This window comes from Octopus bimaculoides, chromosome 24 (assembly GCF_001194135.2).
Source record: "Octopus bimaculoides isolate UCB-OBI-ISO-001 chromosome 24, ASM119413v2, whole genome shotgun sequence".
Lineage (NCBI taxonomy): Eukaryota > Metazoa > Mollusca > Cephalopoda > Octopoda > Octopodidae > Octopus > Octopus bimaculoides.
In genome coordinates, this window is record NC_069004.1 from 19,708,189 (window position 1) to 19,733,169 (window position 24,981).

The following is a 24,981-nucleotide window of genomic DNA, read 5'->3' on the forward strand; positions in this document are numbered from 1 at the left end:
CTCTCTCTCTCTCTCTCTCTCTCTCTCTCTCTCTCTCTCTCTCTCTCTCTCTCTCTCTCTCTCTCCCAGGTATCTATGTACTTCCTCTGTAGTAAGACATCTGTTTCTCTATCTCACTTTAATCTTTTATCATCTGACACAAGATGCCCCTCCTCTCTCAAAATTGCTTGTCTTGCAGTTACTTAGTGACCCTGCCAGTGCTGATGCCATGTAAAAGGCATCCACTCCACATTGTGAAGTGGTTGGCATTTGGAAGGACATCCAGCTGTAAAAAACATGCAAAAATTGACCTTGCCTATGCTGGTGCCACATAAAAAGCCCTGAGTCCTCTCTGCAGAATGGTTGGTGTCAGGAAGGGCATCCAGCTGTAAAAAGCATGCCAAAACAGACACAGTAGCCTGGTGTGATCTTGTCAAACCGTCCAACCCATGCCTGCATGGAAGACAGACATTTGATGGTATATATACATATCTATATATATACACACACACACAAACTGAAAGGCTTCAATTTTCAGAACTCAGTTATTCATTTCCAAAGGTGCCAGTTGAAACTTCCAGGGTTCTTGGCCCCACCAGACCGTATCCCTGCTTGCTGCTATTAAGGCATTAATTGCTGTCTGCAAGTGCAAGCCCTGTGAGTTGAGAGTGGTAGTTCTAGCACATCTCCCTTTTAGGGCAACAACCTTTTCCATTTTGTCTGCTGGTGCCATGAGAAATGTTTCTATATTTTGAGAGGCAAGATTCTCCATATTCATATAATCATTGCAATTGGATGAAGCTCATCAGTTGGTAAACTAAGCCTGCTCAAATGTGATGCTTATATATTCACGTTGTTTTTAATTACTTTTGCATTGTCTTGTAGCTTTGAAGCTTCAGCTTCAGCGATGTGATTGTTTATTTTTAGAATAACATTGTTGGTGTAGGAGGCCAGATCTGGCTTGGAAATACTTAAAATGGGTAGAATATTTGAGCCTGATACGGCCAGTTTAAATGCTGAAGGGTTAAAGGAATTTGTGGAAGCATATAAAACTGTTTCAGTGTTTCTTAGAAAATCTTGATTAGGTCACCTGTAAAGCTAATCCAGTTTTTGTTGTTTTTTTTCTTAATTTTAACAGGTACATAGGTAGAATTAGTTTTTATTTTACAATATCTGCACTTGTTACATGCATATCATCTTCATCTTCATCATCATTTTACATTTGTTTTTCCATGCTGGCATCTAAACTGCTCTGCTCTCACTCTCACTTTGACAACAGCCACAGTCTTTCATGTTGTGTGGCCTTTTGTTTTGTTATCCACTGTGACTGTCTGTCATCTGACACACACAACAAGAGAATAAACTGGCTGACTCCATTATGTCTAGCATGATTTTTGGTCTGGATTTTTTAGAATTGGATGTTTTTCCTAATATGGACCACTTAACAGCATATATATGTATGTACATATTTGTAGAGTGTATAAAGGTCATGTTTTGCAATCCTTATAAGTGTCCAGTTTCTCAAACACAGAGGATATAAAACCCTACTGTCTGTCTTTTATTTTTTAATAATTTCCTCTCCTGTCTACTTTACCTTGAAGATGGACTTTGTCCAAAACCTTGGCTTTTCCATGCTCACCAGCAATTTTGCTGCACCCTTTCTGTTGATCTCACACACACACACTGATGTGTATGTTTGTAAGAAGCTTTTGTACTGGGTAACAAAACCAGGAAATGATTCAGTACAAGTATAAAGTGTAAATATTTTATTTGTTTGAATATATGTATATGTTAAATTCAAATTACGACAAACGTAAATAAACAAACGGAGTTTGCTTTTAGAAGCGTTGAGATGTCTTAGAAAGTTAAAGTGATTTTAAATTCTCAATCGCAGAATAATGCTAATAATATAGCCTGAACAGGATAAACTATCCCTGTTTGGCAGAGAAAAGTGTAGGTGGCTCACGGGGATGTGAGTTTGAGTCCACAGCTAGCCACCTACACTTTTCTCTGCAAAATAGGGATAGTTTATCCTGTTCAGGCTATATTATTAGCATTATATGTATATGATTCTTATACAAGAATGTTGTTGACAGTGACTTTTGATACCAGCCCACCTGAAACCAACCTTAGTTTTATGATGTGAATTCTCAATTTTAAAGTGATCTAAATTCAAAAATTTCAAAGTTTCGTGTTAATTTATGTTTCAAACGCCAACTTAAAAGAATGACAGGTATTTTAATAAATTCTTCATTATTTCTAAAATTAATCCAGACAAAGGTTGTGTATTTCAACAGAAATACGATAACAAAAGGGTTAATGTATATATAATTGATATTTCTTTCCATTTTTAGGTACTGATTTGACAAAATTACTAGCATCTATGTTGGCTAGTCAAGGAGAAAAACTATCTCAAGATAGAACTGTAAATGACAGTGACAGCATTCTTTCAAGTCAGCCTTTAGAAGATCCAGAAGAAGATGAACGTGAAAGTGTAACAATGTCCCAAATTTTTAAGGACGAAGATTTTCCTTTGGAATCTGATGCAGAAAGGCAGTAAGTTGTGATGCAAAGGAATCTTTTTGTTCATGCTGTTTTGTTTTGTTTGAAATGGAGGTGTTTGCTGGTAGATCAAACAGGTTATAGAATATATTTTAGGGCAAGGTCGCCTCTGGTATTAAAACTTTGATTATATTAAGTATGTATTTAAGATGCTGCTACCAACGAAAGGAGTGTATAGGCATGGCAGCTATGCTGAGATGAATGGGTGATATATGTGATGTATGAGGTAAACTACTTATGTATGGCTAGATATTAATTAAGATAGATGATTTGTTGTAGAGCCATCCAACAACTAACATTAGCAAAGAAAACATAATTATGACTTTTAAAAAGGATACATTTATTAGATTTGCTTTTTAGTTATTGTGTTCAGGGTGTTGGTTTCAAATTTTTGGCACAAGACCAGTAAGTTTGGGGGTGGGGTTAAGTCATTTACATCAACCTCAGAGCTCAACTGGTATTTGTTTTATCAACCCTGAAAAGGTGAAAGGCAAATTTGAACTCCGAACATAAAAACTGACAAAATGCTGCTAAGCATTTTGCCTAGCATGCTAATGATTCTGCCAGCTCACTGCCTTAAATAAAAATAATGATAATAATACTAATAATAGCAATAATAATAATCCTTTCTACTATAAGCACAAAAGGCTGAAAATTTGGGGCAGAGGGCTTGTTGATTACATTTACCCCAGTGTGTAACTGGTACTTATTTCATCAACCCTTAAAGGATGAAAAGCAAAATCGACCTCAGCAGAATTTGAACTCAGAACGTAAAGATGGATGAAATGCTAAGCATTTTGCCTTAGTCCACCGCCTTATTGTGGTCAGAGTATTATATACAGATTTAGTTTTATTATTACTGCTGTATTTACTGTTTGTTGATAAATTCCCAGTTATTTTCAATTTTGTTTTCATTTAAGATGTTTGGTAACTAGGATTACAAACCTGCACAGTGGGGGGGGGGGGGGTGCTGAAAAGTTCTTAGCTTTAAGAGTATTGTAGAAAGCCTGGTTGGAGGCCCAACCTAATGAGTTCTTTTACAGGGTTTAGGAAAACTGAAGGACCACTGCAATAAGTGTGTGAATCTAAGAGGGAAATATATTGAATGAAATCATAATTAACTGATTCTCCTGTATTTTCTTTTACCCAAAGCCAAGAACTTTTCAGCACCCCTTTGTCTATGAAAAAGATTTCATACAGCCAGCTTTGTCTGGACCATTGTATTCTCCAAGGAGTGAAAGTGGATTTAATTAATCATCATCATCATCGTTTAACGTCCGCTTTCCATGCTAGCATGGGTTGGACGATTTGACTGAGGACTGTTGAACCGGATGGCTGCACCAGGCTCCAATCTGATCTGGCAGAGTTTCTACAGCTGGATGCCCTTCCTAATGCCAAACACTCCGAATGACAGTTAAAAAATTTTCCCAGTCTTATGATTTATGATGCAAAGTGTTGTTTACATTACTTCACAAGTAACTATAATTTCTACCAATTATTCAATAAGAGTGAGCTTCGGTAACTGTCCCCAAGTGTCTGGCATCCCTTAAAAGTCCCAATACAGGGTATATGAAGAACAGACCAAGAAACTAATGACCCTTGAACTAACTTGGCAGCTGTATTATCTATTGTGTTGATGTCACACCATGATAATACCTCAACCTGATAAACGAGGTCTTAGAAAATGTCTGTTCCAAAATAGTTTGCATCAATGCAACTTATTCCATCATGGTCATCTAGAGAACAGGGTAGAGTGGAATTAAAGTTTAGAAACTAAGAAAAACGATGGGGGAATACAAAGATGACCACTTATGAACAGAGTATCACTGTCCATAGACATTTAAGGCACTGTGTCTGCTGTCTCACAGAAATATTCTGTTTTATTTGTTACCCTGCCTTAACTCATTAGCATTCAGATTATTCTGCCAAATGTATTTTATTTATTTATTTATTTATGTGTTTCAGCCAAGTGGCTGCGGTCATGCTGGTGCACCGTTTATTTTTTTACTTGGGTATGTAGGAATTAAAGGAAAAGCAAATAGGGAGTCGTAGTGTCTATGACTTCCCCCATCACATAACTGAGACAGACTGTTCAAGCTAAGAACTGATTTAGACTTATGGACTTAATGTCAGAATATTTCATAAACTTCATGACAATACAGGCATGGCTGTGTGATAAAAAGCTTGCTTCTCGACCACATGGTACCAAGTTCAGTCTCACTACATGTCACCTTGGGAAAATGTTTTCTACTGTAGCCTTGTGAATGGATTTGGTAGACAGAAACTGAAAGAAGCCCATTGTATATAATATATATATATGTTTATGTTTGTTTGTCCCCACCACTGCTCTGTAAATTAGTGTTTCAGTAAAAGCAGCTGAAAGAATAAGTACTAGACTTAAAAAAAAAAATCCTGGGGTCAATTTGTTCAACTAAAACCCGTCAAAGCAGTGCCCCAGCATGGCCGCAGTCAAATGACTGAAACCAGTATATGATACAATCTCCTAATGCACTGAAAAATTATTTTCTGCACATTATTGATTTGTTTTGTCTTTACAGCAATTACATCAAATCAGATGATTTTTCTCAATCATTGGATGAAGAAATGGTTAGTGATGACATTTTGGATGTCGAATCTGATGAAGAAACTATCCCTCAGTTTGATGGGCCAATTGATGAAAAACCTGCTGGTAATTAATTAGATTTTAACCATTTCATTATTATAATTCTGTTTTGATTAAATTCTAAAACCAATATGAATGCAGACTGGTTTGGCAAAACAACTATAACTTTTTAAATGTATTGGGTTGTCTGGAAAGTTTGTGCCGATTTCTAAAGAAAAGAAAAAGGTCAATAAATACTTGCCATTTAATTTTTAATCAACCACATATGAACCATTTTGTTGCACAATACGTCTCTATCTTTCCTTTAACTAGAAAATACCCTTCCCAGAACTGAGGTGGTTTCATGGCAAATAAGTCGGAAGGTAAGCTACTGCAAATCTGCACAAACTTTCTGGACAACCCAATATTTCAGGAATTGGATATAAGGTGCAGGCATAGCTCTGGTTGAGAAGTTTGCTTGTCAATCATATCGTCTTTAGTTCAGTCCTACTTTGAGGCACTTGGGGCATGTGTCTTCTACTATAGCCCTGGAGAAACCAAAGTCTTCTGAGTGAATTTGGTAGACAAAAACTGAAAGAAGCCTGTCATGTGTGTCTTTTTGCCTGTTCCCTCCCCCACTCACATAGGCTTGACAACCAGTTAAGAGTTAGTGTGTTTACGCCCCTGTAACGTAGCATGGCCACAGTCCAATGACTGAAATGAGAACATTTTAGATGAAGGAAAGTAAAAGATTTGGAATAAAATTGCAAAGAAAAATTCCAAGATCACAGAATTCATGCCATAATGATGCTGAATGGTTGTTGATGTTTAGCACCAAATCAACCCGATGGAGCAGACCTTTGATTGAAGGCATTCCAGCAGTGACCATCCTGTCTTATCACTTATTCACTGTGAACCTAAAACTACGTTATCTAATGTGTCTTTTAGTAAGATGGAGGAATGTGATTTAACCCTTTAGCTTTCAGATTATTCTGTCAAATGTAATACTTATTTATTCATGTTTTGGAGTAATCATGCATTATCTCATGGCTGCAAGGATGTCATTGTATTTTTTTTTTTTAGAATGACATTGTAGGTTAAAAGTGAAAGGCCAGATATGGCTGGTTTAAGTGCTTTTACTGGTTTCAGTCATTAGACTGACCATGCTGGGGCACCACCTTGAATTTTTAGCAGGAGTGGCTGTGTGGTAAGTAGCTTACTTACCAACCACATGGTTCTGGGTTCAGTCCCATTGCGTGGCACCTTGGGCAAGTGTCTTCTACTATAGCCTCGGGCCGACCAAAGTCTTGTGAGTGGATTTGGTAGACGGAAACTGAAAGAAGCCCGTCGTATATATGTATATATATATATATATATATATTGTGTGTGTGTTTGTTCCCCCAACATCACTTGACAACCGATGCTGGTGTGCTTATGTCCCCGTAACTTAGTGGTTCGGCAAAAGAGACTGATAGAATAAGTACTAGGATTACAAAGAATAAGTCCTGGGGTCGATTTACTTGACTAAAGGCGGTGCTCCAGCATGGCCGCAGTCAAATGACTGAAACAAGTAAAAGAGTAAATGTATCAACCCCAGTACTTATTTTTTAAAGCCTGGTACTTATTCTATCAATCTCTCTTACTGAACCACTAAGTTATGGAGGCATAAATTCCACCAGCACCAGTTGTCAAGCAGTGTGGCAGGGGACAAAGATGCACACACGCATAGATGTATACATATATACAACGAGCTTCTTTCAGTTTTTATCTACCAAATTCACTCTCAACGCTTTGATCATCCCAAGACTATAGTAGAAGACACGTTCCCAAGATATCACACAGTGGGACCGAACCCAGAACCATGTGGTTGGAAAGCAAGCTTCATACCACACAGCCAAGGAGATTGAGTTATTTTTCCTTCCCTATTTGGTTATTGTTTCTTACATAAAGGCTCCTTTGTTGCCTCAGAGTGATTACCATTGTGAAATCCCATTATCACTAACGTTGAGGTGTGCAACTGCTTCCAAAAGGGTTTTAAACTATTAGTATCTCCATTGCTGGTATTTTATTCTTTAATTCTTTAATTATGCACATGTATACATCTTTATTTATAAAATATCTCTTTTATCTTTACAGATGAACAACCAAAGATCCGCAAACGAATGGGTCCTCGTGGCCCTGTAATCAGCTCTGCCAACAATCCCTCCCCAGTAAGTTCTGAGGGACAGGCTTCAAGTTTTTCGAATTATGGCCCTATTTTCCAAAATGACCCTGGATTCCTTGGCTCCGGTTCCAACATGCAGGCCTACCAAAGTCCAACAAATTATCAGGATTATGATCGCCGATGGGATACTCATGCATTTCGTGAGGATATGTCCAGTGGTGTCCCTAGCGTCGATCAGCAATCATCTCACTGGAACCCTGCATGGTCACGCTCTTTACACTCAGCACGTGCTGATCCTTCCAGTTACGCTGGGGCCGGTAATGTGCATGGTAACAATGGCAGCTACATGACAGAAGGCTTCTCCCGTCCATATGCCAATCAGCAACCCCAAAATCATCCCTCACAAGCTGCTACATTAAGTGAATCCAGCACTGATCAATACCCTGCTTCATTTCCTTATGACATGACGAACATATATAGTCCGGATTCCTATTCACGCTCACGGACATCTGACAGTGGGCACACTTCAGATCCACACAACAGCCCCTTCGCTGGCCATTTATCCCCGTCCCCCGGTTATTCTCGTGATGGATTCGAATCAAGCCGATCTCCCGTTCCACTCTCTGGAAATGTCGGAATACAAGGATCAGGTAGTTCTATGTATAACCAGACCCCTTCGTTGCCTCCTCCCGAGGAAAGCCAGGGTAGTTTCCACAAATTGTTAACTTGTAACGACAGCCCAAAGCAATCCATTCCAGCCGATCTTTCAACCCATCAGTCATTGCAGCGAAGTATCAGCCGATGCTCCACACATTCTAGTGAATCAATAAGTATGGGTGCCAGTACTACACCTGACCCTTTTAAGAGTCTTCCAAAACCTGTTTCTTCAGAAGATACTACAATGGAGACTTTTGAAAAGATGTCAAGCATAGAAAAGTTAGATGAGACAACCGAAGGTCGTTCGAGTGTTGATTCTTCAAATCATCCCCCATCGGAAACTGGAAATGCTTCACTGACTCCATTAGATGGTAGTAACTCACAAAAGAAACATATGTCCTCAATTAACATAAGCCATGAAGATTTATTTGGAACCCCTTCTCTTAATTCTTGTGCTGATCTTTCCTCTGATTCTTTCACCTCTGCTGAAGGTAGCCGGCACCAGAGTGTTGTTGACCAATCAAATCAGGGCTCCTTCATTTCTTCAGGATACTCAAACAAGAATACGTCACACCCACAACGTTGTAGTTCTGTCACGAGTGAAGAAGAGGCACCCAGTTACCAGTCGCTGACTATGTCGTTCCCCGGTAACCAAAGCGGTAACCGCAGTCACTCGGCGATAGCCAGCCTGGAACAGATGGTGTCTAGTGTCGGAGGCTATGATATCGGTTATGACTATGCAGCTTTTCCGAACAGAGCATGGCAATGTGCTGGTACTCAACCATCTCACAATGTTACCCCTCTGCACAACATATCTGCTGGTCCAACTATGCCCCCTGGTGGGAATTTGCCAGCCAACACCAGTATGCCATCTGGTACAAGTATGTCGACTGGTTCAAATATGCCTTCTGCTCCAAGCATATCATCTGGCCCAAACATGCCCCCCAATCAAACGTTAACGTCTGGACAGAATATGACGAGATCAAATATGCCTCCTGTTTCAAACATGACATTAGGTTCAGGCATGCCCTCTGGATCAAACTTACACTCCGCTCCTAACATGACACCTGGACACAATATACAAAACCGTAACCTGTCATCTTCTGGACACAATATGCCAGCAATATCACCTGGTCCTTCTCTCACTCCTACAAATATGCCCCCACATAGCATCCCTACTAACCACAATATGCCATCGAGGCCGAATGTCGCTCCTGTGAACATGTCTCAAAGCCAGCACGTGACTCAAGTGCGTGCTTTGACACCAAATATGTCAACGAGCCTTCATGGAGGTCACACTATGGGCCGGAGTGTCACTCCTCATGGGCATGGCCATGCAATGCACCCACAAGTCCACAACATATCTCAGGGTCACTCTGTTCATCCCTCTCACAACTTAGCCGCTGCACCTCAACTTCCGCCACCAGGTCACAGTCCAGCTACTTCTCCTCCCAGTGCTCATGGTCACAATATGTCCGGTCATAGCATATCTTCTGGTCATAACATGATGCAAACTCACAATCTTCCTCAGGGCCATCATGTTACACAGGGGCATGAAAGGTCCCACTCATACAACATATCTGAACCAAATTACACCACACAGGATGTCATGATGCCTAAACAGGGCCGTATGGCTTTAAAAAAGAAGCGAGGTGAAGCGGATAACTGGTCATATGGTAAATCATATTATCAACAAGGTAGATCTTGGAATCAGCACCCTGGACCTCCAGGTCAAAATTATAGGAACACCACTTATTGGAGGTATATGGATACTTACCAAACTTACCAAGGCTATGTTCAGAATCCCAAGGTGGAACCAGGAACTATTTCACAAACTCCAAAACTACAGCCTGTTCTGCCTCCTGGAGCACCACCTGAAAAGAGCAAGCGTGGAAGGAAAAGGTCTTCTTTTACTATGGCTAAATCTATGTCAGCTATGCCTGTGGATTCCCAACTATCGCAGTATACTTACACTTTCCATGTGCCAACCCCGATCTACAAACGGCTTAAACTTCTCCAAAAATCAATGATTCCTGAAGAGAATGCTGTTTGCATTGTTCGCATGCACCCAATGGACGCTCGCCGCTATAGTTTGCTTAAAATTGGTCGAGAGCTGGTAAAGATTCCAAAGCTGGAGGAACGAGATATCAAAAGAATTCAGAAGGAAATTAAAGAGACAGGTTATTATCCTGGAGCGTGTTCACGTTTTGGTTATATGGTTCCATCTGATCAGCCAAGTATATCGACTAAAATTGGTTTATTGCCAGGTTTGTTGAATGAGCCAAAACCAGTTTCTTCTTATGAACCTGGTATTAAGTATGTTACAGTGGATAGGAAATTGCTTCCTATGAGTGCTAAAGGAATGGGTAAAAATGCTCCATCGGGATTTCAATTAGAATATGAACGAATGTTATCCCAGAATCCTCGGAACCGTGCAAGGTCTAACGTCAAGATTAAATTGACTAAAGCAAAAGAAAAACGTCGGCGAAGGAAAGTACGTGTGACTAACAGGAGGAAGGGCTCTTGTGATTTGCTGTCCGACTCTTCGTTATACACAGACTGCTCCCTTGTTTCTCAGTTACCTTACAACAAGAATTTACCCAGCACCACTCCTCATAACCAGTATTTACTCCCATCCTCTGCATCAGAAATAACAAGTCATAGCAAGACTCCTGTGTTAATAGAAACTCTGCATTCGCCGCCTATAGCCAATATCCAGTCTTCCAATGCAACTGAAAACACGTTACCGCCTGTGAAAACCACGCATGTTAGGCGTTCGACTCGCCCGTTTCCCAAACACAATGTTGTGCCACCCCTCCCAGGAGCAAGACCTCGCATCATCACTGACAACAAGTACCGTAGTAGTAACAATAATAATTTTAATACACAAAATAGCCAGCTCCCTACCTCACATGCAACAAATATCACTCCTCCAGTAAAACTGTGTCCAGGTCAATGCCCTGAGCAACCCACTAATCTGACTATGAGTCTCCCTCAACAAACTGCTGATACTACTTTTGACGCTCACCCCAAAATTGATAACATAACAGAACTTGAAGTCAGGCCAAGTTCCTCCAACAATTCTTCACCTAGTCCATTGAGTTCCTGTAAAGATAATCAGTCTCCTTTTCCAACTAACATTGGTTCACCTCATGATCCCCCACCAACATCTGGTTCATCCCTGTGGCAACCCAGTAATACACCAACTGGACAAAGTTTCACTGTTAACTCTTCTATTCAATCCTCCTCAAACAGCCAAGATTCCCAGCAGGTGCGCAAGCGAAAACTGGGTTCTGATAACGGAAGCCAAGATGGTTCAAAACGCACCATGAATTTTTCCACAATGGATTTCACAGATATCTATGATCCTCACTCAGAGGGCTATGATGATGATGATGTTGACGCAGATGACGATGACGATGGTGACGATGACGACGACGACGATGACAGCCATGATAACTTTGATCATAAAGCCTCTTCCGGAAATGTTTGTTGTCTTGTTGTCAACAAAAGAGCACACCAGAGGTCTCTAGTGGTGAAGTTGGAGAAGTTAAAGCTGCCAAGTAAAACGGTGAAGGCCAGTGAATTCCTTGCTACCCGTGATGGTATTCCACATCGTAGTTGTGTTGGTAACAAAATACCTGGCCGTGTTGAGAATATTGGATGGGAAAGAATTAAACTAGCTGATAAAAATAAATATCGTGGTGGAGTACCTCTAATGAGTTATTCAAGTCCAATAAGTGATGATAATGGACGTCTTTCTCTGTTCACTCAGCATTCTGGTAGCATGTTCTATGACCGACCAGCTAGTGACTATTTTCAAGATGAATATTTGGGAGTGGCTATTGCAGGATCTCTTGATGAGTCCAATGACACTGGTTTGCTTATGTCGATTGACGACGATGGCTACTCCCAAATGATAAATACAGATTCTAGTTCAGGGGAAGATGCAACCATAAGCTACGAAGAAGAATTCGAAATAAAGTCCCGAGGCAAGAACAAACGTAAAAGAAACCTCACTCCTAACCAACGTCTAGGTGTTGCTTTCTTGACTACGAGGCATCGCAGAAAACGTGCAGTTGCAATGAACCATGGAAAACTGATGAACAGTTTGTCTTTGTTGCATCAAGCGACATTGGCTAAATTATCAACGCTCTCCACATACACAGATTCTTCTGATGATTTTAAGAAAACCTACAATGATGTTATGTCAAAGTTAGCATTATTTTCTCCTCCTGTTTCTGAAAAAGGTGATACATCTCCGCCCCAGCCACTATCCCCTGAAGAAAATGCACCTCTGCCAGTAGTTGACGGGAATCCTGATGACGTCTCGCTCGATTCGACTGACGGCGTTTTGTCTCAGCCTAACTTCCTGTCTCAAACTTCTCTAGATTCGATCTACGAGACCCCTCTGTCTAGTGTAGAGACACAGCGCTCCTGTGAATCAGCCAAGTCCCCTAGTCTTACATCGTTGGGTGGTTCTGAAACAGAGCCAACCAGTGATATAATAGTACCAGTTGTGAAGCAAGATGAAGCTGCAGAAAACAAGTCTCCGCCCATTCCAACATTGTTGTCTTGGAAAAATGAAACTCCTACCGAGAAATCACCCTATGCTGTAAAAACAGCTGTTGTGAAGCTCATTCCACGTGCAAGATCTGGTAGTAAATCTAAAGTTGATTGCAAACCTGAGAATAATAATAATGATTTGGAAGTTGCTGTTCCTCTTAACTCCACTATTCGAAATTTCTCCATCATTAATTCCAACCAACAAAAAGAATCAAGTGAAATTGAAGGTTTCCCTAATGTACAGTTTCGTATTGAATGCAAGCAAAAGGCATCTGTTGATCAACTAGAAACTTCTCAAGCTCATAGTAAGCTTGTAGTGAGCAATCAGTCATCAAATTGCACTGAAGATGAAATTAGTCGAGCTGAAGAACAAACTAATACTTCACCTGGTCCCTACCAGACTGGCATTTATTCACTTAATTGCCCAGAAGAAACCAGTAGTGACAGATTAAATAGTTATTCCAATTGTGATGCAGCTGATACGGATGTAGGATATCTCATGGATAAAATAGACAACGAAGAAACACAAAATACTCTGATTGAAGAGAGAGAAACAGTATCAGAGGTTTGTCACAAAGACACAACTGAGAAGTCAGAAGTTGAGCTTAAAAATATTGCAAATAAGCTACCAGCTAGTCCTGGAATTGAGTTGGGTGGGAATTTAGAGGAGACAGAGAAATCAACTGAACATCAAGTTTTGCAGACTACACAATTGATCTGTGAATTGAACAAAGAAACGGAAGAAACTACTGCAAAGCAGACAGGTGTTACATGTGACAGTGAAATGGTAGAATCTGCACAACGAAAGGAAACTGTGAAGAAAATATCCGAAACTGCAGATCAGGAAAATGGGGTTTCTAAAGCAGCTTCAGAATCAATTAAGAACACAACTGAGTCTCATTTGCATATTGGATCTCAAAATACCATTTGTGAAGAAGGTCCGCTCAATGATGTTAGTTCGCAAAAAGAGGTGAATGGTGGGCAATGTATCACCACTTCTAAGCAAGGAGAAATCAGTAGATCTGGTGAAGAAGTAGAACAGAGTAAGAAAGCATTAGCAGCTGAAGATGATGTCTTTAACTCCGACATAACAACATTGGATTTATCCGTGAGCCCTAAAACAGGTGTTTTACAATCAAGCAAATCATCTGGAAATTCATCAAAAGAAAAGGAGTCGGCTGACACTAGTGAACCCAACCAGACTAACCAAGCAGCTCCAAAGAAATCTCAAAAAGTTAATGTGGGTAGCAATGAAAGTATAGGCTCTGAGAGACAGGACGATCACTTCAAAAATGCCAGTCCTCAGCCAGTCGCTGGCAAAGAGTCTCTGGTATTAACACCACGCGATCGTCCACCTAGCAAAGACTTAATCTGTCATACAGCAACAAAATATGGTCTCAGTATACCTAAGGTCACTGAACCTTTCTGTGGCAAACCTGAAGACATCACAGAAACACCCAGGTATTACAAACTATTGTTTTGATATCATCTTGATCTTCTTTTAAAACTTTTTATCATTTTTTTTTCTGCCATTTCTGATCAATCAGCATTAGGGTGACTGGTGGAGAATAATTTTGATTGGGATGTGAAAGCAGTTTATTTTATTTTATTTAAAACTTTTTTTTTTTAAACTCCTTTTCTTTCCAAAATTCTCTGACCAAGAAAAGAGCAGAAACACCCTTCTATAGTCCATGCCAGCTATTTTCTTTTAAATTGGTCCCTACACTTGGCACCAACAAACCAAATGTGTATACTCTCTTTTGGGGCTTAACTGACATTGCTCATTGAAAGAAAGTCTGCCAGCTGATTCTAGAAGCTGATTGGATATTAGACAATCCCTCCAGATCCCTTGGAGATATTCACACTTTATTGTCCAACCCATAACACACCACCCTCAGGCATCACAACTTATAATATTGCTACCCTCAGGCATCACAAACAGTTTATGATAATAGGTTTAGTTCAATTTCAAATGATTTAAAAAAAAAAAAAAGAGGAGACCCTTACACACCCATATGAAGCATTAATTATTACTCATACATACATCATACACACATAACATTTTTACTCCATACATACAGATGCATACCTCAAGCAATACAAAGTACAGTTTAGACAATACCTGGCAGACAGTCAGATACTTCTAACACTTTGTATTGTAATCATTGCATATTTTGTAGAAATGGTTCGCTTTTGATTCCCCGTTTGCAAACCATTTCATTTATGTCACCTATGCCTCAGGGAAAGGCATGAATATCACAAATTTCCCTTCCTCTATAAAATGAGGCTCCATGCCAGTGTCAAAGTTATTATTATGATTTCATTTAAAAAAGGATTTTTTTTTTTTGTCATTTTTCTCTGTTAGATCCTTCCAGAGATGTTTTTGTTCACTTTGGAAGTCATCTTGACCCTTACTTAATGGCTAGCTGCTTTCTTTGTCCCTTTGGAGAGGGTTTTGCTGTGTTGTTGTTTGCCCACCAGAAACAATGGATTCAGTTGACTTGTCTGTTTAAGCAGACTGCTGTTGTAGAAAGAAGGATCACCTTTGTAGAAATAGTAGTTTAGGGGTGTGGCACATGTCCTCCAGTCAGCTCAAAGTTGGTCGATAATGTACACTTTTGGGATATCTAGTATCTTTTTGCCTGCAAATATTGTGTGTGTGTGTATGCATGTATGTATCCCTCTGTCTATCCATCTATGTGTATATATATATATATATCATCTATATATATATATGTATGTGTGTAGGAGAAATTACGATAAACACAAGTTTATATCATTTGTTCCCCTGTACATTTTACACTTGTGGTTGTTTGGAACCCCTGCATTTGATGTTCCAGTTGCAGTTGAATGCTCAATCACAACAGCTCATCGAGGGAACACTTTATTGCATCATGTTTCAGAGAGCTAAAGTCACGCGTGCGCGTTTGTGTATGTGCATATATATATTATATATATGTATATATAAAATGTCTGATATTTGGCACAATTTAGGTAGCTATCTTATGTATGTATATATAATATGTATATAATCTGGCCATACCCTGACTGTGAGTGGTGAAGAATATATATATATATATAGTATTTTGAAGACTCAGTTGTTTCATAGGTATGTGGTTGTGTTCCTGTTTTTCTTTCTCTGTAAAAGACAGATACTTTGTTATAAAAACAAGCCTTTGCTATAAGGGTCAAGTTGAAAATTTCTCTCTCTCTCTCTCTCTCTCTCTTCGCGTACTACATTCTAGATGATTATGGGATTAGTTGTGACTCAATCGAATGGATTATTTTTCATGGATATCTCTCTTAGCTTGTTTGTTATGTATGTGCGAGTATTTTTTTGGTTTGCTTGATGTGAACATGCCTCATTCTGTCAAAGTATTTCTCTCCATCTCTCACAATCTTTTTAATTTTAAAAAAAAACATTTTTTTTTTCTTCCTATCGCTATCTTCATTATTCTTCTGCCTCATTGAAATGGCCAAAGTGTTCTGTGAAACTAGGAAAAAAAATAAAAAGCCAAAAAGAAAAAAAAAACAACAAAAAAACAAACAAACAAACAAAAATATGGAAAGAAATAAAGCGAGAAAAACAAAAAAAAAGATATGAAACAAACAAACAAACAAACAAACAAATAATTCCTCATCACAAAGACGAAAAGAAAATGAATTGAAAGAACAAAATAAAACAAAGAAACCAAGCAACATTGAAACTTCCAAACTGTATCCATTGTTTTTCATCCGATAGATTGGCCTATTTATTTGTTTACCAGTCACTCTCCTTGACTCAAATTTCAAAAACTAAACCCTCAGCCCTGAAACCTTTTTTTTTTTTTTTTTTTTTTTTTCCCCCTCCCCCCATTTCTGTTGAAAATTTGTCTGTCATTATGTACCTGTCTTGTCAATCTCTCTTTGGTCATTAAACTTGTTTTTCCCCCCTCCCCTCCTCCTCCACCACTCGTCTACCTATTTGGACAAATTATTAACTGGTCTGTTCCTTCTTGCCCCATCCCACACTCTGCTCCCCCACTCCCCTTACATCACAGATAATCAGGCTGCACAACTATTCGATATATCAATACATTAAGCTTTTTTTTTTTCTTCCCCTATTGACAAGAGGATAAAAAAAAATGAAAACCCAACTAAACAAATAAAGAGACATTTCAAAAAACAAAATTCAAACAAGAACCCTTTCTGTGAAGCCCATAGCGCCATGGATTGTCTTCATCAATATGGTATAACATATATATATATATATATGAATTTATGAATATATGAATATATATATAGTTTCTTCCTTCCCATTCTCATCATTATCACTACTACAATAGAGCTCTTCCCCCCATCTAATCTTTCTTTCTGTGTCACTATACCTCTCTGCATTACCCATTCCTAACAATGCACAACATTTTTATACACACACACACACACACACACACACATATACAAGGCTTAAACATAGATACATACACATGCATGCGCACACGCACGCACACACACACACAAGTGTTGTGAAGAGAGATAAGGTGTGTGTGTGTGTGTGTGTGTGTTAAAGGAACACCCAACCCCCAACAAGAACCATATTTCATGTGTCAATGCATTGTGAAAGTTGGACTATAAACATCTGTATTTGAAGATGTCAGAGTTTTTTCTCTCTCTCCCCCTTTCCCCTCCTCCCCCTTACCCCCTCGATCTTGAAACACTTTACAAAAGCATTGAAGGAGAAAGAAAAAAAAAGTCATAATTAAAACGTTTAAATAAAAACCAAACATCATCTTATTTTTTGTGCGTATGTTATTATGTCAGAGTGCATGTGTGTGTATGTGCACACATATATATATACGTATATATATTCACATGCACGCATATGTGTGCATATTTTGTGTGTGTCTATTTGCAATTGTGTAGTTGTAGTCCATTGATTGTTAACATACCTCTTTACACATTTCAGATTCGTGGATTTTTCATCTAATGTTGATATAAGATTTTAAAGTGTGTGTGTGTATGTATGTTAGTACATGTGTGTTTTTACTTCTGTGGTCATTTATTGTTTCGTTTGGGACTTGTCTCCTTTCTATAACTTCTACCCCATAAGAAAATGTTTTGCTTTTTCTTTATCCCCCCTGTACTTTCTCAGCACTAGACATTTTACTGGCAACACGTTTAGACACGACTCGTCCTTAGTGGAGCAGACCTGTGACCAGTCCAGCATTCCAGTTGTGACTTTCACATCTTTTTAGACGTATCTAGGACTACATCACCTGATATATCCTTTCCTTGTTTTATTAACGTAATAAGGATGACTTTGAGGGAGGTTTGACTGCTATGTTAGACAATTTCAGGACAACTGTGTTGAGGCTCCCTCATTGCTTTTAGATTTATCAGGTAAGGAAACTTGGTCACTTATGGTGTGAAATGGTTCCCTTTCTGTAAAGTGAAGCTTAGCAACCAGTAGTTGTACATCAATTTATCTTCTTCTAAAGAGTATTGGAGCCAAAGAAGTCACCTTGCTAAAAATAAGCAGTAAGTTCTCATAAATCATAGCCTGCCATCTTTAATATAAAAATAACACATTTGATTAGTCATTTATACTCTTAAAAAGATGATGTGACAGTTACAATTAGCATGTTATTGATCATAGACCTGTTTGTTCCAAATTGACCGGGGGTTAAAGAACACCAAAATACTTTATCCTTTGCATTGTAATGATAATCTTAAAAAATATAGTTGGTTATGTTTAAAGGAGAAATTCCATAAGCTGTCCTGTGCTGCACCACATACCAAACTCTCTCATATCCACCTTGTCTGCCTCTGGACCACAAAGGTTTCTTTGGTTTTAATTTTTGGGGTGGTTTCTGAAGAAAGCTAGTTTCATGGCAGTAAGTTCCCAGCTCAAGCTTAAGCCTTCTCTTTTACTGGGTGTGGGAACCAACTGAGATTCTCATTTAAAGGATAATAACCAAAGAGAGAACAACCAATACTGAGAGGGAGAATTGATGTTAGTACTTGAATACTTTTAGTTTATCGACCTTAGAAAGATGAAAGGCACAGAGTGACCTTGGCCGTAATTGAACTCAGATCACAGACCCAGAACCAGTGTCACGTGGTATTTGTCCAGTGTTCTTATGATTCTGCTAGTTCACCAGGCAAGCTCTTGGCAGAAGCATCATCTTCACCATCAAAATTTCTATGTTTGGGTTTTCCATGCTGGCATGTGTTGGACGAATCTCATTGAGGTAGTATTTTATGATCAAATATCCTTCCTGGTGCCAACTTTTGTTTTCAGGTAAGGTGCTTTTTATTTCACATCTTTGCAATGCTGATGAAGGGATTAAAATCTCTGTTAGTTGAAAAACCGGTAAGGGTTAGCTAACAGAAAGGGAATCCAGATTGTAAACAATATTTCAATATGTGTTCACTGTTCCCCGTAAAATGCATCCAGTCGAACACTGGAGAGGGCATCCAGCTGTAAAAATCCAAACCAAAACTGACCTTACCTGTGCTGGTCCCACATAAAAAGCACTTGGTCCACTGTTGAGTGGTTGATGTTAGGAAGATCATCCAGCCGTAAATACCCTGCCAAAACAGACGCAGTAGCCTGGGGTAGTCTTCCACCTGGTTAGCTCTTGTCAGACTGTCCAACCCATGCCTGCATGGAAGGCAGACGTTAAACAGTTATGATGATGATGATGATTCAGCTAACCCATGCTAGTAAGGGAAACTCAATGTCAGCCAAGTGAGTATGTCTGTAGTGGAACTGTTCAGTTATACAAAATAGTGTTTGTGTCTCACCCAAAGAAAAAGTCTGGCAAATCATCAGCAGTTGTGGAATCATAGAATTCTAGGTACACAAATGCCTAAGAAAAAAAAAAAATGGCTAGTCAGGGTTGGCCTCAGAAAGAATAACTAACACACCACCACCATGTGCTTTGGCCTGGATTACATCAAAATGCTTTCGGTGAATTTCATCTCAATGAACAATCGAAGTAGTGTTCAGTTGGCATTATCATCATCACTTTTACTGTCTACCTTTTATGCTTGCATGGGTGAGATGAGTCTTTTTAAGGCAGATTTTCCACTGGCTAGTTGCTCTTCTTGATGTGCAAATAGTTGTGATAATAACCCCACATGCTTTCATGAATGTCTATTAACAAAGGACACTGTTAACATCAGTGGTTCTCAACTGGGGTCCATATGGCCCCTGAGGGTCTGTATAAGATTTCTGGGGATCCACACAATAAAATAGTAAATTGGAGATCCACAATAGTACTTTAAGGGCCCCCCGCAAAAATGTTACTTTTGATGTATGTATTGCAAGAAAACAGCTAGATTTCTTTGTGTAACGTTTTACATAGTACCATCTGAGCAGGATCACTGCCAGAGCAGCGGTCTGGTTTCCATGCCGGTGGCACATAAAAAGCACCATTTGAGCGTGATCGTTACCAGCGTCGCCTTACTGGCACTTGTGCCGGTGGCATGTGAACAAAACATTCGAGCGAGGTCATTGCCAGTGCCGCTGGACTGGCTCTTGTGCAGATGTCACATAAAAAACACCTTTTTGAGTGTGGCCGTTGTCAGTACCGCCTGACTGGCACGTAAAAGCATCCACTACACTCTCGGAGTGGTTGGCATTAGGAAGGTCATCCAGCTGTAGAAACTCTGCCAGATCAGATTGGAGTCTGGTGCAGCCATCTGGTTCGCCAGTCCTCAGTCAAATCGTCCAACCCATGCTAGCATGGAAAGCAGATGTTAAACAATAATGATGATGATGATGAACCTACACAAGTGAATGTGTCAAAAACAAAATAGGAATTTTGAAAGAAGTTATGTATAAAACTAGTTTTTAAACATAGAATGGCTCTGGGGGTCCACCAGAATAAAATAGTAATCAAGGGATCCACTGATGAAAAATGGTTGAGAACCTCTAGCTTATGTGAATGCAGGTGGTTTAGTGGTCAGGGTACTTGGCTTGCAATTGTAAGGTCATGAGTTCGATTCCTGGCAGCATGTTGGTGCTTGAGCAAGACACTTCATTTCACTTTTCTCCAATCCACTCAGCTGGCAAAAAATGGTTGTATCTGTATTTCAAAGAGCCAGCCTTGTCACATTCTATTTATCACTGAGTCTCCCCGAGAACTACATTAATGATACACATGTCTGTGGAGTGCTCAGCCACTTGCATGTTAATTTCATGAGCAGGCTGTTCTGTTGGTTAAATCAACCGGAACCTTTGTTGTCGTAGCCAACAAAGTACCAGGATCATACTTCTCAACACTACCTAAACTCACCATCCTCTTAGTTTTGGGGTTTCTTTACCCCAGCAAGTTACTAGATGACCTCACTAGTGTTAATGCCATAAAAAGATGCAGCATCCAGTAGACTCTGTGAAATAGCTGGCATTGGGAAGGGCATCTAGCCATAGAAACCATACCAAAACTGAGATATTAAAGCAAGTTGTGGGACTCTGAGCTGTTAGATCCTGTTGAACTGTACAACCTGTATTTGTATGGAGAGAACATGTAAAATGACGATATCTTTTGAACTGGTGCATTTGATTTATTACATGGTGCCATTTTTAGGAAAATGAATATTATCTCATGTCTTAATTGATACGTGTGTGTGTTTATTTCACACACAGACACCTATATGGCTATAGACACAAGCAAGGCTTTGTGGCAAGCAGTTTGCTTCCCATTTGGATGGTTCCAAGTTCAGCCCCGCTGTGTGGCACCTTGGGCAGGTGTCTTCTACTATAGCTTCAGGCCAACCAAAGTCTTGTGAATAGATTTGGTAGACAGATACTGAAAGAATGCTATTTGTGTATATTTTTATTTGCTTCAGTCATTTCACTGTGGCCATGCTGGAGCACCAGCTTTAGTCGAACAAATCAACCCCAGGACTTTGTAAGCCTAGTATTTATTCTATCAGTCTCTTGTTGAACCGCTAAGTTATGGGGACAAACGCAGACGCACAAACATATACACATACATACGTTTCTATATATATATAACAGGCTTCTTTTAGTTTCCGTCTACCAAATCCACTCACTAGGCTTTGGTGTTCCCGAGGCTATAGTAGAAGACACTTGCACAAAGTGCCACGCAGTGGGATTGAACCTGGAATCATGTGGTTCCAAGCTACTTACCACACTGCCACTCCTGTTGTAGGTGAGTGTGTGTATGGTTGTCACTGTTATACTAGCAGTGTCATTCATTTCCAATATTCTGTGAGAGCATATCTGGCCATGGGGAAACATTGCCTTGTTTGGAAACAGATGAGAGATAGCAACAGAAAGGGCAACTAGCAGTGGGAAATCTGCCTCAGTAAACTCCACCTGACCCATGAAAGCATGGAAAAACAGATGTTAAAACGATGGTGATATATATGAATCTATTTAAAATTATGAAAACCAGAATAAGGTTTTTATCACTGGCATGGCTGTGTGGTAAGAAGATTGCTTCCCAGCTACATTATTCCAGGTTCAGGTTCACTACATGACACTTTGGACAGGTGTCTTCTACTATAGCCCTGGGCTGACCAAAGTCTTTTGAGTGGATTTGGTAGATGGAAACTGAAAGAAGCCCGTCCTCTATCACTGCATCACAACTGGTGTTGGTTTGTTTATATCACTAACTTGCCAGTTAGACATAAGAGAAAGACAAAATAATTACTAGAGTCAATTCATTTGACTAAAAAGCCTTCAAAGTGGTGCTCCAGCATGGCCACCATGCAATGATTGAAGTGAATAAAAGTATAATAAATATCATCTGAATGTTGGACTTCTGAATCGTCCTGTATTTTGACATATGTGTCATTTATATCTGGTTGAATTTCAACTTTCACAAGTGACACACACGCAACAACGTAGATAAAAAAAGATAAATGGAATGAAATAAAATAAACATTAATACCAAAACTCATGCTTGGCAATTTGGTTTATTGCATTTAATTTTCTGCTGTTTGTAATTCCAGCATCTGTCAACACACTGTCAAGGCTACAGCAACAAAATTATCTGCTGAAATTTATATATACATATATATATATTGCTTATCAAGCCAATGCAGATTTTTCCCATTTCATATCTAGATTTTAAGCTGCATTTCGGCCCTGATCAAGCAGCCGCATGATCAAAGGCATTCCAAGCATGACTATCCTGGCAGTTTTCCCAGGCACATCTCACTCAGGCCTTCATTTATTTATTTTTTTTTGATGATGGTGGAATTTGAGGCAGATTTAGCTGCAAGTTATTTGTAGACTATCTTCTTATTTATCACTTGTTTCGGTCATTGGTCTGTAGCCATACTGGAGCACAGCCTTGAAGGTTTTTTTAGTTAGACATAAATTCCAGTACTTATTCTGTAGTTTCTTTTGTTGAACTGCTAAGTGATGGGAGAACAACCACAAAGATATGCACACTTTGCATGCGTGTATAATGATATCTTTCTTTTACTTCTTTTCTGTCATTAGACTACGGCCATGCTTGAACACCACCTTGAAGAGTTTTTAGTCCAACGAATTCATCATCATCGTTTAACGTCCGCTTTCCATGTTAGCATGGGCTGGATGATTTGACTGAGGACTGGTGAACCAGAAGGTTGCACCAGGCTCTGATCTGGCAGAGTTTCTACAGCTGGATGCCCTTCCTAACACCAACTACTCCGAGAGTGTAGTGGGTGCTTTTTATGTGCCACCAGCACAAGGGCCAGTCACATGGTACTGGCAACAGCCACGCTCAAAAAGGTGTTTTTTTACGTTCCACCTGCACGGTTGCCAGTCCAGCGGCACTGGCAACAACCTCACTCGAATGTTTTTTCACGTGCCAGTAAGGCAAAGCTGGACCCCAGATATTTTTTTCTTTTTAAGCCTTACTCTATTTGTCTCTTTTGCCAAACTGCTAGGTTACAGGGACATAAACAAACAAACAGCAGTTGTCAAGCAGTGGTGGTGGACAAACAAAGACACAAATAAATAGATGTGTGTGACAGGCTTCTTTCAGTTTCCATTTACCAAATCCACCCATAAAGCTTTTGTTGACCTGAGGCTATAGAAGAAGACACTTGCCCATGGGGCCACACAGTGGGATAGAAATACCTTATTTGAAAAACAGGTAAGATTTGGCAGCAAGTAGGGTATCTAGGTTTAGAATAGTGCTTTAATAAGTCTCATCCAAATCATGTTAGCATGGCAAATACTGGTTTAGAAGCAATGATAATGATGAAGGTACTTTAACTATTCATACATTTGTCTGTAGATTTATTCTGCTACTTACCCATCTCCAATTATGACAGAGACAAATTGTTACGAATTAATTTTTTTGAGTCTTCTTAACTCTTTAACATTCAGATTACTGTGTCAAATATAATGCTTATTCATATTGCTTTGAAATGATCAGGTATTATATTATAGCTTTGGGATTTCAATGATATGATTGTTTACTTTTAAAATAACATTGTAGAGTAGGTGTGAGAGTCTTGATCTGGCTGGTTTCAACATAAAACTGGTAGAATATTTGGGCCAGATAACTGACACTCTGTCAACTATGACAATGATGGTTCCAGTTGACCCAATCAACAGAACAGCCTGTTCGTTAAATTAACACAAAAATGGCTGAGCACTTAACAGACACTCATACCCTTGACATAGTTTTCAGGGAGATTAAACATGACACAGAATGTGACAAGGCCAGCTCTTTGAATAGCAGTATTGTTTGTATTCCGGTATTATATTCTAAATTCAAATTTTGCCAGAGTCAACTTAGGGTCTATAAAATGAGTACGAGTTGAGCACCGGGGTCAATGTAATCAATCTAGCCCCTTCCCCAAAATTGCTGACTTTGTTCCAAAATTTCAGCCCATTATTATTATTATGGATTGACTGAATCATCAGTGCCGCAGACAGCATGATTTGCAGTGTTCTGTTTATTCGAGCTCTTTTATATTCTTAATTCAAATCCTACCAATGTTAACTTGGCATTTCACTCTTCTGGGGTTCATGAAGTAAAGTACCAGTTAAGCACTAAATTGATTTCAACTACTAACACTTCCCCCAAATTTCTGGCCTTGGGCCTATGTCAAAAACATTAGTATCGTTCTTCATTGACATTTAATGTCTCTTTATGCTGGCATGGCTTTGATGGATTTGCTGTACAACAAACATATCACTCATTCATTTTACATCCATTTCTTCCATGCTAGAATGAGTTAGACACACGCTTAAGAAAGAAAGATGACAAAGGAAAAATACTATTATGAACTTCATTAGCTTACAGCTGTCTTTGCTGTAAGTTGCAGTGATCTCATGGAAACAGCTGTAAGCTAATGAAGTTTATTCCTTTGTCATCTCTCTTTGCTTTTACCGCTCTATACTTTTCTAACACTTTGTTCTGAAACACACATATATTGAGTTCTACATTAGATTATTAGCCTTGCAATGCCTAAATGATATATATATATATAT

General features: G+C 39.2%; 1 protein-coding gene across 1 annotated transcript in view; it reads left to right on the top strand.

Annotated features, from left to right (window-relative positions):
• The first annotated feature begins 2,314 nt into the window (after nt 1–2,314).
• Nucleotides 2,315–24,981, top strand: part of LOC106878651 (uncharacterized) — a 70,927-nt gene continuing 48,260 nt past the window's right edge. Inside the window, exons 1-3 of the mRNA XM_052976166.1 lie at nt 2,315–2,535; nt 5,100–5,230; nt 7,280–13,991. Coding sequence (XP_052832126.1) covers nt 2,363–2,535; nt 5,100–5,230; nt 7,280–13,991 — 7,016 coding nt within the window. The 5' untranslated portion in view covers nt 2,315–2,362. The remainder of the gene's footprint in view (nt 2,536–5,099; nt 5,231–7,279; nt 13,992–24,981) is intronic.